This window comes from Falco punctatus (assembly GCF_963210335.1).
Source record: "Falco punctatus genome assembly, chromosome: 6".
Lineage (NCBI taxonomy): Eukaryota > Metazoa > Chordata > Aves > Falconiformes > Falconidae > Falco > Falco punctatus.
The window spans coordinates 16,152,035-16,167,108 of record NC_137585.1 but is presented as its reverse complement, the minus strand read 5'-3'; the positions used below and the strand labels follow the sequence as shown (position 1 = coordinate 16,167,108).

Sequence of the window (15,074 nt, the reverse complement as noted above, 5' to 3'; positions counted from 1 at the left end):
CTTGTTCTTTCTGCGCCCCCCCCCCCCCCTTATCTTAGCCACGCTACTGTCTCATGCCCTACTGTCAATCCATGCAGTGAAGAAAAAAAGAGAAAGAAGCAAAGAAGCATGTGCTACTCTTTCCCCAGTCTATTTGTATTCATAATTTTAGTATGAGTAGCTAGCCAATTCCACCTCTTTGTAAAAGTTACATGCTTCATGTCCGTGATATATATGGCATGAAGAAATGATCAGTCTACTAATACAGACATATATTTTCAAGTCTATAGACAGCATTGCTCTTTTCCTTCCCCTTTATTTTCTAAATGGAGGAAGCAGAGACCACACAGCAAGAATAGAACCATATAAGTCTTGAAATCTAGTATTTCAAGTACTGGTCCTCCTAGAATAGAAGAATGTTTAAAAATAAAACAGGAACCACTTTTTTTTTCTTTTCTTCTATGAACAAAAAATACATGGCTGTTACAGCCCTGTAGTGTGCTGGCCTCAACTGGGAAGGAAACACTGGAGATGTTAGCTTTCACTTCCAAGCATACAGTGCAAAATGGTTTTTAGCAATTAAAATGTCCTCCAGTGAAAAAAATACTAAACATATATTAAAACAAACATTTTCATGACAGGTAGAGGTTTGAATTTTACATGAATTAATAGATCAGATTCACTTTCCTTTGTCACATGATGGATTTAATTTCTGACTATTAAGACACACCAGTTTTTAAATATTAAGCTGGCTAGCACCATTAACAATGCCTCTCCTACATCCCTGTTCCATTTAATCCTTTGCAGTCACACAGCTTGATGCTGAATAACACAGTTTTGATCTGACTGAATTCTGAATTCAACTTTCTGTCTTTACATATAGGTAATTTGGACTAGTATTATTATTGATATATACATACTGGCAGGTACAGGGGAAATCCAATATACCATCACTGTTCAGTTACATACATCATATTCATTGTTTCAGAGGACTTCAATGTTTTGAAATGTTACAGTAATTTAAATACTGACTAAACTAATTTAAATACTGACTCTGACTAATCAGAAAGAACTTCCTCACATTGTTCTTAGCAGAATTTTCCTAGGTAAGTTTATAAAAGACCCAGAGTAGCAAACTGCAATATACAGTAAACATAAGATACTGGTTAACAGGATTTTAAAATTATGTATCTAAATCTAAACTGAGGTTCTATCTAATCCAGTAGTGCTAAACTCATAATTTCCCACTGACCTCAGTGACTCTGCTTTAATGCAGCTTCTTAAAAGGGAGTAGACTGGAATTTTCAGTCACAGTAACTAGAACTGCAATATCCTACCTCTGGTGTGAGTGTCCCAGTGCTGAACAATCATGCCACTCTCAGTAATTACTCAAGTATTTAGCCTGAAATGGAACAGTTCTAAGAAAATCATCCGGGGGAGACCCACCACAGCATAACCAACAGAATTCCCATTAAAAAATCCTGCCAGTGTGGGATCCACAAGTTTACAGACACAGTCCCTGAAGTCTGGCAAAGATCACAACAGGAATTGTCCATCTCCCAGGTGAGCACAGACCAGAGGCCACTACATGTGCAAGCATCCTTGGTCCTTCACATCGTACACTTTGAATAAAATCTTGTGTTGTCCAGAGATAGAGAAGGAATAGTCTTGTGGCTTAGTGCTAAGAACAGCCTCTGAGAAGGGGACCTGCTTGGATTCCCACCTCTCCTCCCAGGAATATTGCTGCTCCATTCAATTGAAAAGAGTGTCAATGAGAAAGATGGACAGCAGCCTGATCCACGTTCCTTTATTGCAGTTTGACAGTCTGGACACTAGGCTGGACAATGGGAATTGTGGATTCAGTCCCACCAGACAGAGGAAGGAGTTGAACTCACATACCCCAAGTCATAAGAATCCTAACCTTCCAAGGAATTACATTTAAAAAGCCCCCTAAGCAACACGTACCCTCAGGTGTTTTTTCTGCTTCTCCAGTTCTATGACTTAACTGTTAATTTCTTTTTGTGAGAAAATAGATGAAGCAAATCTTTCTGCTTTGCATCAAATGGAAGCAACATTTCATTTCCTTCAATACACAATAACATTTTAGCTTTATTTTTGATGCAAAACAAACAAATTAAGATTTTATGTCAATTCTCCATTCTTAAACCTCCCACCTTTTCAATGCAGTCATGCCGAAAAAATCATTTCCTTGCTCAACACTACGCCTGTCCTTCCTCATGTCTCTTCTTTTTGCCCATGCTTTAATTTGCAATTTTTGGGGATTAATCTTTCTCTTCTCTCTCTCTCTCTGCCACATTATGTGTGCAACAGTAACTCCTTGGTTAATCTGGAGGTAGATTAAATACTGTTTTGCATCTTAGCTGAGAGCTAGAGGAACAGACAGAGGTTGTCTGAATCAGCTGGTTGCAGCCTGACTGTAAACATGACCTCTCTTCTGGCCAGCTGTGTCTGGGATGTGATCAAGCAAGGATAATAAGTAGTATAGAAGGCAGCTGCTTGCAATATCCACCCTATCGGGTGCATGCTGGCAGAGCTAATCCAGGATAAAGTAATTTCCATCTACCTATCCTCACCTCCTTCTTGACCCCATATGCCTGCTGGACTATGTGGAGGTTCATTTGATGTTTCTATTCTTGTTGGGCTGCAGTGCCATCACAAGTTAACTTAAAGGTGTTGTTTATGCCAGATGTTTAAATACATTTCTATCCAACAGTATTTTTATTGGGGATTTTGAAGTGCAAGCAGCAAAAAAGTATGCATTTTAAACAACTTGACTACAGTGGTTATTTTTGGCATTCCTTGCTGAAAGCCTTTGCTGGCAGAGATGAAAATATTGTAACACAGTTGCTCTGATTCATGTAATATAAGGGACTTTTCCTTACTCTTATTTGTCTATGAAAAATCGCACTAGACTGATGGGGCTTATAGTGAATCCTGCAGAATCACACACTTCTTTCATAGTTTTCCTATGTACTAAAGTCACTGTTCCTGTTCTGCCCAGTCAATGAACACAGATGTAGGTAATTTCCTCTTCCTGTCTCTTATAAATATTAGTAAATCATGTTTTTGAAGGATTTAATTCCTGTCTAGACTACAATTTATTTATTTATTTATTTATTTTAAGCAACTTGGGGAAAAAATTCTGGAGCTTGACAGCTCTGCAGGTGAAATTGGTACAAAAATCCAGTTGTAAAATATGTCATATCAGTTTTCTTCTGGCCTTAATTCTGTACCAGTGACACTGAGAAGTTTCTCTTGTTTAGAGGAAGAAAAGCAAAATTATTTAAAAGCAAAGGGACATCCAGATCTACTCCATTTTTGTCAGAAAGCATTAAAACAAAATTAATGAGAAATCTCAAAAAATTATTTCTGATAAATTTTGGACTATACAGCTATGCAAAAGACTGTGCACATTCAGAGTCTGTGACATTGAAGAGGCAAACAAAAAGAGGCCAAATGGTAAATTATGACAGACACAGATCACCTTCAAATGCTATACATCATGTTACAATAAAAGAGATGGAAAAAAGTAGATATTTTTTTGTTTTTACCAAAGGAGAATATACACATATCTGTAGGAGCTCAGATATACTTATCCACACATAGCAGATTTAAAACCATAGTAACACCATTGCTTCTGACACTGCTTCAGCATTTGTGTGTATCTCAAGAGTAACCAAAATGCTGGGCCCTTTCCGATAGTGGGAGAAATACCCTGTACAACTGGCTAAACCCAGCATCTCATAAAGAAGGCTTTGCTCACGTCGGCTACAAACATGCGAAGAAACAGCACACAAGCCTTACAAAGATGCTAATCATCTATGTGAGGTGTCTAAATGCTGGTGGCCAAGTTACCAGACTGCTCTCCCAACCCTGTTTCTATTATGAGCAAAGGGCTATGGGGCATCCTGAGCCAAAGCCCTGACACTGGTGCTTCAAAGTGTCTTCAAACAAGATTAATTCTTTCTGCTGACTATAATGCTCATGCTCTTGAACTGGCCAGCCACCTTTCAGGGCCTGCAGCCTGGCAGCGTGGCGTAATCTTCCAAACTGGCCACCTGCCTATGCTGCAAGGAGCATCATCTATTCAGTTTGGCTGGGCTGAGCTAAACATTCCTGAGACACAGCTTTGCAGGTAAGCCCGTGCTTACATCCATAGAAATATATGTACTAGTCTTGAAATGGCATTTTTATGATGAAAGACAAAAAACAACTGTCTGGAATAGGAATGACATCTTAAAGAACAAAAGGGATTGTAATGTACATATTCCACTAAGGAATGATACTAATGTTCCTTGCTAAAATGCCCAGCAGATTGACAATACCAGAACAAAGCCTAAATCCTGTTTTTAGAGCTTCTCTGAAATTTCACATAATCCTTTTTCTGGTTTATTCCATCTGACATGCCCGTGACAAGGAGTCTTTGAAAACATATGGCCAATTATTAAATCTAACATTTAGTACCCACTAACTCAAAAAATCTCCTAAACAACTATGTCCTGATGTTGTCCGCATGTGGATTGAAGTATATATACTATGGCTCAGATGCCACAGAATTTGCAACAAGCCAGATCTTTTGGTTTTGTAGCATGGCTTTCTGCAACAGTTCAAACCAGCACACTGTAATTCTAGATAAATTAAAAATTGCACTGTTTTTTAACTAAATTGGCCATTAAATATATAATTTATATAAATATATAGGCATCTCTATGTGATGAAGCTGTGCATGCAACATTGCTTGCATTATTTATTTTAGTATAGCCTTACATTTTTAACATTCTGGAGATCTTTGTATTGCTAGCAAATAGTTGCATGAGAACATTATCAGCGGGAGCTGAAAAGCTGCCACTTGGCATAGTTACAACAGCATTTTACTGTAAACATACTAGACATGATTTTTAGAATTACTTAGCACTAGCCCTCCTGCTCACTTAAATCATTATCAGAGGGGGCAGACAGAAATAGCTGTAGTTAAGGTTACCCAGCATTTTTCATTAAAAGGTTCATCTTTTACTTGTTTATAACTCTTCTAGGTTGCAACCTGCAGGTATGGGCATCTGCTTTCGGTTTCCTCTTACTTTTTCAAGTTCCAGCTAAACTGATCCAACTAAAAATGAGATTAAAAAAAATGCCTTGGTTTGCTTATATTTGGGGAAAAATCTTCAGTTTATCAAAAATTTCTAATGCAGTCATGCTCAGAGGCAGGAACTTAAAATCTATCATGGATACAGATACAGAAACAGGAGGTCATATCCCATGTTTCCCCACTATAATCTAGAACTGAATTCACTATTCCTATGTCTCTTTTTTCTGCTTCTCCAGCAAGTATCTATGAAAATCACTGACAAAACATAATCTTCTTCTAATGGTTTATGTAAACAGAAGATGGTTGTTTACTGCTGCTTTGGATCTAAAGGATGCAGTTCTTCTGAGGAATTATGCATGGATCTCTATGATTCTGCTTGTTGTATTTCTAGATGACCTCTTGAGATCCCATCCAGCCTCAATGCTTCTGTGTTTTCCTAGCATGGTGGGAAAGATTTTTATATTTATTTTTGGTAACTGAGAACTTGCATGTTTAAAATTTACAATAAGAAACCATTAAGGCTGCAATATTAAGCACTCAAAGGCCACCAAATACCAGACTTCTGATACATAGACTTATTGTATCATGATAACCATCTCTAATGACAAATGGAGAAAACACTCCTGTCTTATTCAGTGCACAGGGGAGCTGGGTAAAGTCAGGCTCCTGGAAACAGCTGGAGAATCTTGTTTCATTTGTTGCAGAGTGAGTAGTAAATCAGAAAGAGACTGTCAAGAAAAGACGGTCTTGTTCAGACAGCGAATAGAGCCTTAAAATCTCTAATCTATTTCTGCCTCTGTCATGGAATTCCTACTTAGGGCTTGGCAAGCCACCTGAATCGTATCTATTACAGGTTACTGATATATACCTTTCTCTGTGGCATTTGCAACTACAGCTGGAACTACTGGGAGCCTGGCTTTGATCATACTAAAATGCTGTAAATGCTGAGCTGGGTTCTGGGTGTTTCCTGTTAATCACCTATCGCTACTAAATGTCTTTGACATTAGCATCTTTATATTCATTCCTCATCTGTAAGATAGGCAAACCAGTACTTTTAAACTTGACAAGAATATTCTGAAAATACATTAACAATGCCTACAAAGCACTTCCATATTATAGTAACGACTATCATGGGAAAACCCATGAGGAAATTAAAAATTTTATGTTCACAATAGGGTTTAAATACCGTGCAGCAGGAAAGGCATGACACTGAATTATGGAAAGGAAGCTATTGACCAAAAGCCTGTTTAACGAGCACTGACCATCATGTATGCTGAATGAAAAAAGTGTGACTGCCTTATTAGCAGTGATAGTATGATCAGGTGATACATAATCATGTAATTAGGATGTAATGACAACCTCATAATGCATACATGAAAAGCAGGGAGCCTCTCTCCAATTTTTTATGCTAACTTATTTTAACATCTTTTTTTCCTTTGAGGAACACTTGTCTCTTTACTAGTGGGCTTGGGCCAATACATCCGAAAACCTCTCACAGTATTCTGATTCATAGAATCATAGGAGATCTTGAGCTGGAAGAGATCCCTAAGGATCATCAAGTCCAACCCCCTGCATTTGCAAGCTGGAAGATAAAAAATTCGCCTCACAAAGTACTGGTTCTCTGTCACTTGTTCACATAAAAAACCAGTGAAGCAAGCTCTGAAAAACTCTAAAAGGCACAGTCTCCTGGAGGGACTATGATAAATCAGAATAATTGAGAGGGATATACTAGGGGTATATCTGATCCTACCAGTCCCTGGTATACAAGGCTACAGACCTAGTCCAGGCTGACAAGCATCTTTTTTCCAGCTCTTCAACCCAGCTGTATTCAGTACTTGCAAAGTTGCAGCTCAAGATTTAAGCCAATTCCACTGAAATGGCTAGCTGTTAAAAAGTTTTTTTAAGAGTCAAGATTTGGTTTCAGAACCAGGCCTTTATAAATAGCCTGCTGTAATCTCACAATTATTGTATTTTATAGCCAGGCTATCTGGCTACAGCATTATACTTCTTTGTGTTTGCAAAGGCTAGAAATAGAGTTATTTTAAGTAAGACTATGGAACATATTTGCGGGATGTACTGTGGGTTTAGGGGCCGGTGCACTCCGCAGCAAACTGCAACCTTGGAAAACTCAGCATCCCTACTTAAAGGTCTGTCAGCAGAAGTTCATTATACTTCCAACTACAATTTGACAACCACAGGGCACAGAATAAATCAAAGTTTTTCACTCTATTAAACCCTGAGGCATTTAGAAATATTGCTCCAGAAAAGGCTGTAATCCTCCTGTCACCATCTCACTAAGAAAAAGAGTAACAGAACTCTTAAGGAATGTACACATTTGTGGAAACAAATACTAAACAACATAAATAAACATCCTCTCCCACTTTACCAATGTAGCTATGTTGCACTGCAATTAACAACATGCAATGTTCACTTCTAATAAACATTGAGAATGAAAATTACCATAAAGGCAAATTTTCTCTGTGCTTTTTGCCTTTGTCCCTGGGCACCCTCTAACACTGAGGAGCAGTCAGGCTGTACAGTATCCTGTGGCATTTCTTTATGATACTAAAAGGTGATTCTTTGACTTTGTACTTGCAAACTAATACAATCTAAGCATATTTACGCAGTGGAGATTGCAGGAAGAAAAAAGGTGAAGTGGAAGGAAGACTATCATAAAAATACTGGCCCTATGCAAAGCACATAACGTGTTTAATGTAATTTTATTGCATTTCCTTTTTGTTTGTCTCTCACAAAGCTACCGAGTAGGAAAGCAAGCTATTGGAATCACACCTTACACTCACTGAAGCCATCAGAAAGATGCCCATGCAATTCGGAAGCTTTCAGATGACAGCGCTCAGTTACAGAGGGTCGATTATTTTAACCCGTACAGAACAATTTTCAATTTTGTGGGCTAATGAGTATCTGTATCTTCAGCATCCTAGCTTCAAGAATACATCAGTCAGGGATTTTGTTTGAACTGTATATATGACACAACTGCATGTTTTCCAGGTAATAACAAGAGAAGTAGACTGCATGCAGTGGAATCAGGACTAGAGCAGACATTTATATCTAGCCTTTAGAAAAGAGGAATTCACCCTCTTAAATTGATAGCTCTGGTAGGTTTATCATTAAATCTATTAGTAGAATTATCAATGCATCTATCATTGTGGACCTTGCAAAATATTCCAAGCCAGAATCCTCTATGCTTTATTTGTTTTGCTTTACAAGGTAAGCCTGGATTAAACTGATCCCTCACATTTCTGCGTTCATAGAAAGGTAGAAAAGTTGTTACCATTTTGCTAACAGAGTTGCTGCCAACATTCTGCTATTCAATCCCTCTTATCCATTCCCAAATACACCTTCTACCGCAAAAAATACATTGCTAAAATTACAAATCACCTTTGGCCAAACAAAGTTGATTTCTTGGCTTCTGGAAAATAATAACAATGATGAAAATAAGACATTTTGTGGCATTTGAAATTTAATCTTCATCTACCTACATTTGCAGTCCTTCTGGTTTTTGGCAAGTTCAAAGCCAGGCCTACATTCACAGGCTACCCCACCTTTGGGCGTCTCCCGGCAGATGTGTGCACACCCATGATCTTTGTTCATACAGTTCATACCCTCTGTAAAAACAAGAAAGAAAAATGGAAAACATTAGTACTGAAATAAAATTACAAACTAATGATACACATCCGGTCTGCCAGTAACTTTAATTGCAATTTTTATTTGCATCAGGACTGTGTTCCGTAAGGCAGAAGAATGCAGCTGAAAAGAGGTATACAATCAACAAAACAATGTAATAAAGGACAAATCTCCTCTGGGGCAAACACAACAAGTACTACTGTGGAATATAGGGTGTCTCTGCTGCATGTAGAAACCCAGGACTAGTGATTTCCCTATTCCATACCCACATTCTAATCTTTTGTGAAAATATCATGGATTTAAAGGACACTCCAGGAAGTTGTCTGTCCCACAGGTGATTATCAGACTTGAATAACTGAACTCACTGTTATTTTTTCCTTGTATAAATTTAATGGTTGTTACTGTCTGGCACATTTTTATTTGCCTTTAATGTGCTGTGTATTTTCTAACACACAAAATCTACCAAAGATTATATCCAAGCCTTTTTGCTTGGATCTGCTTCTTCGCTATTTCACTTCTTCACTAATACACATCTCAATTACATGTCATCCACCATAAGCACAGCCCATCTCCAACAAACCTACTGACACTTTTCCCTTTGAATATATTAAACAAAACATACCAGCTGTTCAACAAACATCCAAGTGCCATGGTGGATTCCTGTTAATGTTTTTGCCAACGAGCAGTATCAACCAGCTTTCTCTTAATCATCCCAGAGCCAATTTTAGCTTTCTAAACCATGTAAGCAATTTAGATATTGAATGCGCCTGATGCTCTTGGAGGCTTTCATTAGTGAGTTAATTCAAATCCCACATATTCACAGAAATCCTGAACTCAGTCCTTATGGGTCAGCATCTAGCATTCCTTATGTGAACGAAGGCTAGCTAGATTTGCATTACAAAGACTTCCAAGACTTCCCCTTGGATATCTGACCTGGAAAGGAGAGACAAATTATCTCAGGGTACACTGACAGAGAATTCACTCCAGTGTAAAACGTTCAACTTAAACTTACAGTGATAACGTACTGTAAATAGATGTTTTTTTCAGGGCTGTTGCAAAGTTTTTGCTTCCATAGGTGAAAACGATCGCTGCCCTCCCTTTTCATTCTTCCAGAAACTACGTGAACGTACCTGCCACCCGTGGCATCTACACACACTGCCTTCAAGGTGAGCCTGGTCTTGCACTATCAAAGCCTCGAAACCAAGTGCCAAGGCTTTATGATGAATTTAGCAGATGTTTCTCTGCATATAGAAGTTCTTAACTGAACACAAAATAGCGTAAAAGACAGCTACTAAGAAACTTTGTGTACGAAATTCTGAGGAGGAAATGCTATAGAAAGTCAGCCAGAGATTCCCTCGGTTGACAGAAGCTAACAGCTTCAAAAGTTATTTGCACTGCTCGACTTTACCTCAGAAAGGTTTATAATAGCAGAGCAATGAGAAACACACAGCACCAGTCTGAGTGGGTATTTTTGCTCACCTCCTACAAAAAATAGCAGGGTCTTAAATCTCACCAAATATGAACCCCAACATTATAGACAACAGATACATTTCTTTCTTCTAAATTCCCCTCTGTGTTGGCTTTGATGAGTCTAAAAACTTGCCAAAGCACAAGTTATACTCTGTAAACTGCAGCCTGGACAACAGATGCTGTTCGAAGATACTATACATACTGTATACTACTCTATACCATCCTATACATCGAAGTGAGGTATGAATGTTCTGTTTGGCTGAACAGATACAAGAAACCTGGGAACAGCTTTATTGAAGGTTTTGCGGCATTTTATAATCTCTTTCTCTCCATTTCCCCCAACAAAGGATTTCAGACACAATGCGTTTGACAAACCGCATTCCTGCACACTACACTATGTTCAGAAAAGGATCTGGGAAAGATAACACATGGCTGATTGAGTCACATTGCTGAAGCAATGAGAAGAGAGGAATTAGACAGATGAAAGAAGATATTTAACGGCCCAGAAGTGTAATGAAGCCAGTGATTTTCAGTGTTTACTTACAGGCACTGAATATCTGCCATTGTTATAATCACTTGGGAAGACAGAAGTTGTGCACTGCTAAAAATATCGGGAGAAATCAAAGATCAAAATTACTACTTTTTGAAACAAAAGTGAAAGACAAAGTAGAATTTTATTCTGGTATCTGTGTGTAAGACCACAATATTTCAGTTACTGTATTCATCAAGTAGTTGGAGCTGTAGAAAAATTATTTCAGTTCCACGTTTAGCTGGAGAAGAACACCATAGAAATCTCCTAAGCCTGAAAACCATTATTTCAGAAAATGTAGGTTTTTTCTGGTGAAATGAAAGACTATTATTTTTCAGTCAAGAGCAGTAACTCAGCCACAACGAAACTTTTCATTTACATTTTAGTATTTTTCAAAATTCCTAAGAATTAAATTACAAAAAAATTTCTAAACAAAATTTTGTTTAGACCTGAAAAAAATATTCAAATAAAAATGCAGCAAATAAATAGTTTGGCTTGTTTAAGAATGTAATCTAAAACAAATCCGTGTTTATTTGCCTGTGTTTATTTTTATTTTTCAGAAAGCGCAGTATTTAGGTGGGTGTCTTCTGTATCAATCTACATACACAAATGATTTATGAATCATTGTTGATACATGAGATTTATTTTTTTTGCAAGCTGATTCTTCAGACAATACTGAACCTTTTAAGACAGAACATATAAATCACACTAAAAAATACAAAAACATGCTAAATTCCTTCCTAATTAGTTTAGTTGCTATAAAAATGCATATACATGGGAGAGAAAAATACTCCTAAAATGACTTTGTCCAGTATTGTCTTTAGGAGGATGTGGTACAGACTCTGAAACAAACTAGAAATACACACCTCACACACATTTCCTATACTGGAACTGGATGGAGTGAACTTCTGGTAGTAAAATAGCTGGTCTGCTATCGTAGACCATAACCATCCTGCTATCATAGAAGTAGTAAGTTGTCTGAGTTACCATCTCCCCTCATCTGAGTTACCATCTCCCCTCACTATCACCTCCCGAGAAGCAAAGTTTTGCCTCATTTTAGTTGATGTTTAGCAGCCACCTCATGTGCACATGCTTTTTACATAAAGAGCCGAAAGTGTGAATAACAACATAGGAAAAATTCCCCTGATGTTACAGGGGGATGTTTCTCACGCATCTTAGTGCCTGCCTTGGTGTTCAGCCTGCCTTGCCCCCAGGACGAAGGGTGAACCACAGGGGAGGCGGGTGGCGTCCTGCCGGAGCTGCTGGCACTGCCAGGCACGGGCAGCCAGCATGCTCCTCTCCCCAGCGATGGGCAGCTCCAGCAAAAACGGGGTTTCCTCTGCGGGTAACTGGCACGATCGAGGCCAAACAGCCTGATTTGTACAAATGGGTGGAAAGTTAAGTCATTCAAGTAAAAAACCACAATAATGGAAAAATTGGGTGGGATTCTCCTGTTCATTTAAATGTGTTTGAAGTTTTTCTCTTAATCACCATAAGTCCCAGCTCAGCAGAGGAGCCCCAGCACCAAGAGGGGTGGCCTGTGCTTCACGTGTTGCTCCTTCCTGAAGATGACTGATATAACGTAGAACCAGGGAAGAGAGGGGAAACACCTATGTAATTATTCTAGGCTTTTCCCAAGACAGTACAGGATCACACCCACAGCAGTTTTACTTCAGTATGTGGTACAGCCTGGGCAAAATATCAAGCAATGGATCTTCCACCCAAGCCTTAACCAGAAAGTATCTGCAGAACTACATCTTTTACTACATAGCCTTTTTTTGTCCCCCCTCTCCCATCATATGCACAACTGCATCACTGGTTTTGAACCTAAGTTGTTGTTCCTAGCTGCTTCTCTTAATTTTTGCATTGATCTGTGTGCCTCTGCTTCTAGAACTGATGTAACTATGGGTCAAGTGAAAAATCATAGTTCCCAAAACAAGGGAAAGACTAAACATTTTAAGTCTGTACACCAAAAAAATCCTTACTGTATTGTCATGATACTGAAGTGTGCAGCATTGAAAGGTTCTAGGTTTTTCATGTTAATTGTTAATAAATGCAGTATCTTAATTCCATATGCTGCTACTCAAGGTAGTCTCTAAAGCCTAGCACAAAAATGGGTGTGTATTCTCTTTGGCCATGCTGGCAGACAGTAAAATAAACTTTTCAAATACAGACACATTCTCAGCAAATTCAACTTTCAAAAAGACAGCGAAACAGAATCCAATGGAAAATATATTACAACCAGGAAGAAAAATGCCACTTAAGAAAAGAAAACACTAATCTAATTAAACTAAATTCTCTTTCAGCATTTTAGGTACAATTTGAGAAGCTTTCTCCTACTGCATTCCTGGTTTTTTTCTGACTTTCTGTTACAAAAGATTGTTCACGGGAGAGTAGCAGACATTGTTATATGACCCACAATCCACATTCATTTTTGTTCCTGGCCTAGGAGAGATTTGGGTGTGAGTCTACTACATTAATCCAGTCTGCCATCTAGGTATCACAAATCTCTTAGTAGTACTGTTCTGCAAAATGTTCAGTCTGATACAATGACCTCTCCATTGTATAATGCTCTAAAAATGTTTTCAGCTCAATGGCTCTGAAAATGCTTAAATCAGGCAGACTGTGACAACTAATGTACTGATCAGCCTTTATTTTTCATTAACACTGCCTGTTTGATCTTAATTAAGACTTCTAGCAATTATTTTACTCTGGGGTTCATCATGTATGCTTATGTTACCCTCTATGTTGTCATAACTTCACTTACTCTGTATTTATATTGCTGCTATTTTTTATAACTTCCAAATAAACATTCTGATTCCGAACACGATCTGAAAAAGACTACTTTAAATTGCACTGAAGATATAATACAGTAATAACTTAGAATATCATCAAACTATATGTGGTTGAATGTGGTAAGAAAATACAAGAAAATACAAGAAATCTTGAACGTAACCCGTACATACACACTGACATGCGCAGCAGCATGTGCGTCACTTATACTCAATCCTCAAAACAGTGTAACTGGATTCTCTTTTTTGTTGATAAGTTAATTTTAGGACCAGGTACAAGTGAAATCTCTTACTACAGTTGCACCCTTATTTAACAAAAAGTTAATTTTATAACAAATAATTTAAAAAGTTGTAGACATGGTTTACGAAGTTCATACATTACACAAAATTTGTATGATTCTGTTCCAGTAACTTCCAGAAGAGTTAAAAGACATTAGATATAAGTTATATGCAAGTCATTGAATTGTTGGACTCAGATAAGCCACAGTGTTTAATTATTTGTGAACTGTTTTAAACACTTTTTATGAACATACCCTGTATGTAAAGTAAACCATAAATCTTTATAACACAAACAACAAGCAATTGTTGTGGTTAGTTTCTTCCCATCAGTTTTAGTTATAGGGGTAATTACTTCTGCCTGGGTAGGGGATCCATATGGTGCTACAAACTGCTACCGGTGCTACTCAGGACTTTCAGGACTTTGTTAGAGTACTGCTAATTTAAGGAATGGTGGAGTTCAACTGTATCAGGATCAGCTGATACAGTTCAACTGTATCAGTATGTATTATCTATCAAAGCAAAATATAATAGTACCAAATACATTGTAATTATAGTAACTATAAAGTAAGAAACAGCACATAACATGAAATATAATGTCTTTAGATCACCCGATTGTCACTTACAGTCATCGGCTCAATTCCTGGTGCTAGAAAGAACGGAACATACCTTCAGCAGCAGAGACAGGAAATAATCCATGAGGAAACAAGCATTCTCATTTCAGTTGTTTACTAAACTATTAACATAGTGGGATTTTCTTGTGTTTTCTTTGTAAAAGTTCATGTGAGAAACTACAGCACCACAATAAAGCACAATGACCAAGCAATTTAGTAGACGACAGAGACAACTCCTCTCCCAGAGTTTTTGGTTTACTCTGTTAGGCATGGAAGCCAAACAAAACACACTTTAAGTTTCTGATGGAGACAGGAACATGAAGTTAGTGAAAGTTCAAGATGCCTGTTTCAAGCCAAATGTTACACTACACATGTAAATTTTGGTTGCATAAATGTAGTTTGATGGTTGACTATCCAAAAAAAGCATAACGTTAACTTTTCGGATAGCTTGTGGAAAGCAGCTCCCCATCTACACCTGTGAGTGTCCCTGCTCTGGCCTTCTAATTCTAGCATCTTGTGTGCTTCACAAGAGTGAGGAAAATCAATATTTGGCTAAACAACCCAGTTACAGTCAACAAATACATATGGTCAGATCTCAGCTTCAGTGAAGCTGAAGGATTGTTTTCCAGCAGCCTGGATCTGACCTTTACGCTGCACAGTTG

General features: G+C 37.9%; 1 protein-coding gene across 4 annotated transcripts in view; it reads right to left on the bottom strand.

The window, feature by feature from the left end:
- The window catches only part of SCUBE1 (signal peptide, CUB domain and EGF like domain containing 1), a 218,476-nt gene that overhangs the window by 100,532 nt on the left and 102,870 nt on the right, over nt 1-15,074 (bottom strand). For all 4 annotated transcript variants that reach the window (XM_080392825.1, XM_080392824.1, XM_080392827.1 and 1 more), the window contains exon 5: nt 8,587-8,712. In XM_080392825.1, the coding sequence (XP_080248951.1) occupies nt 8,587-8,712 (126 nt within the window). The remainder of the gene's footprint in view (nt 1-8,586; nt 8,713-15,074) is intronic.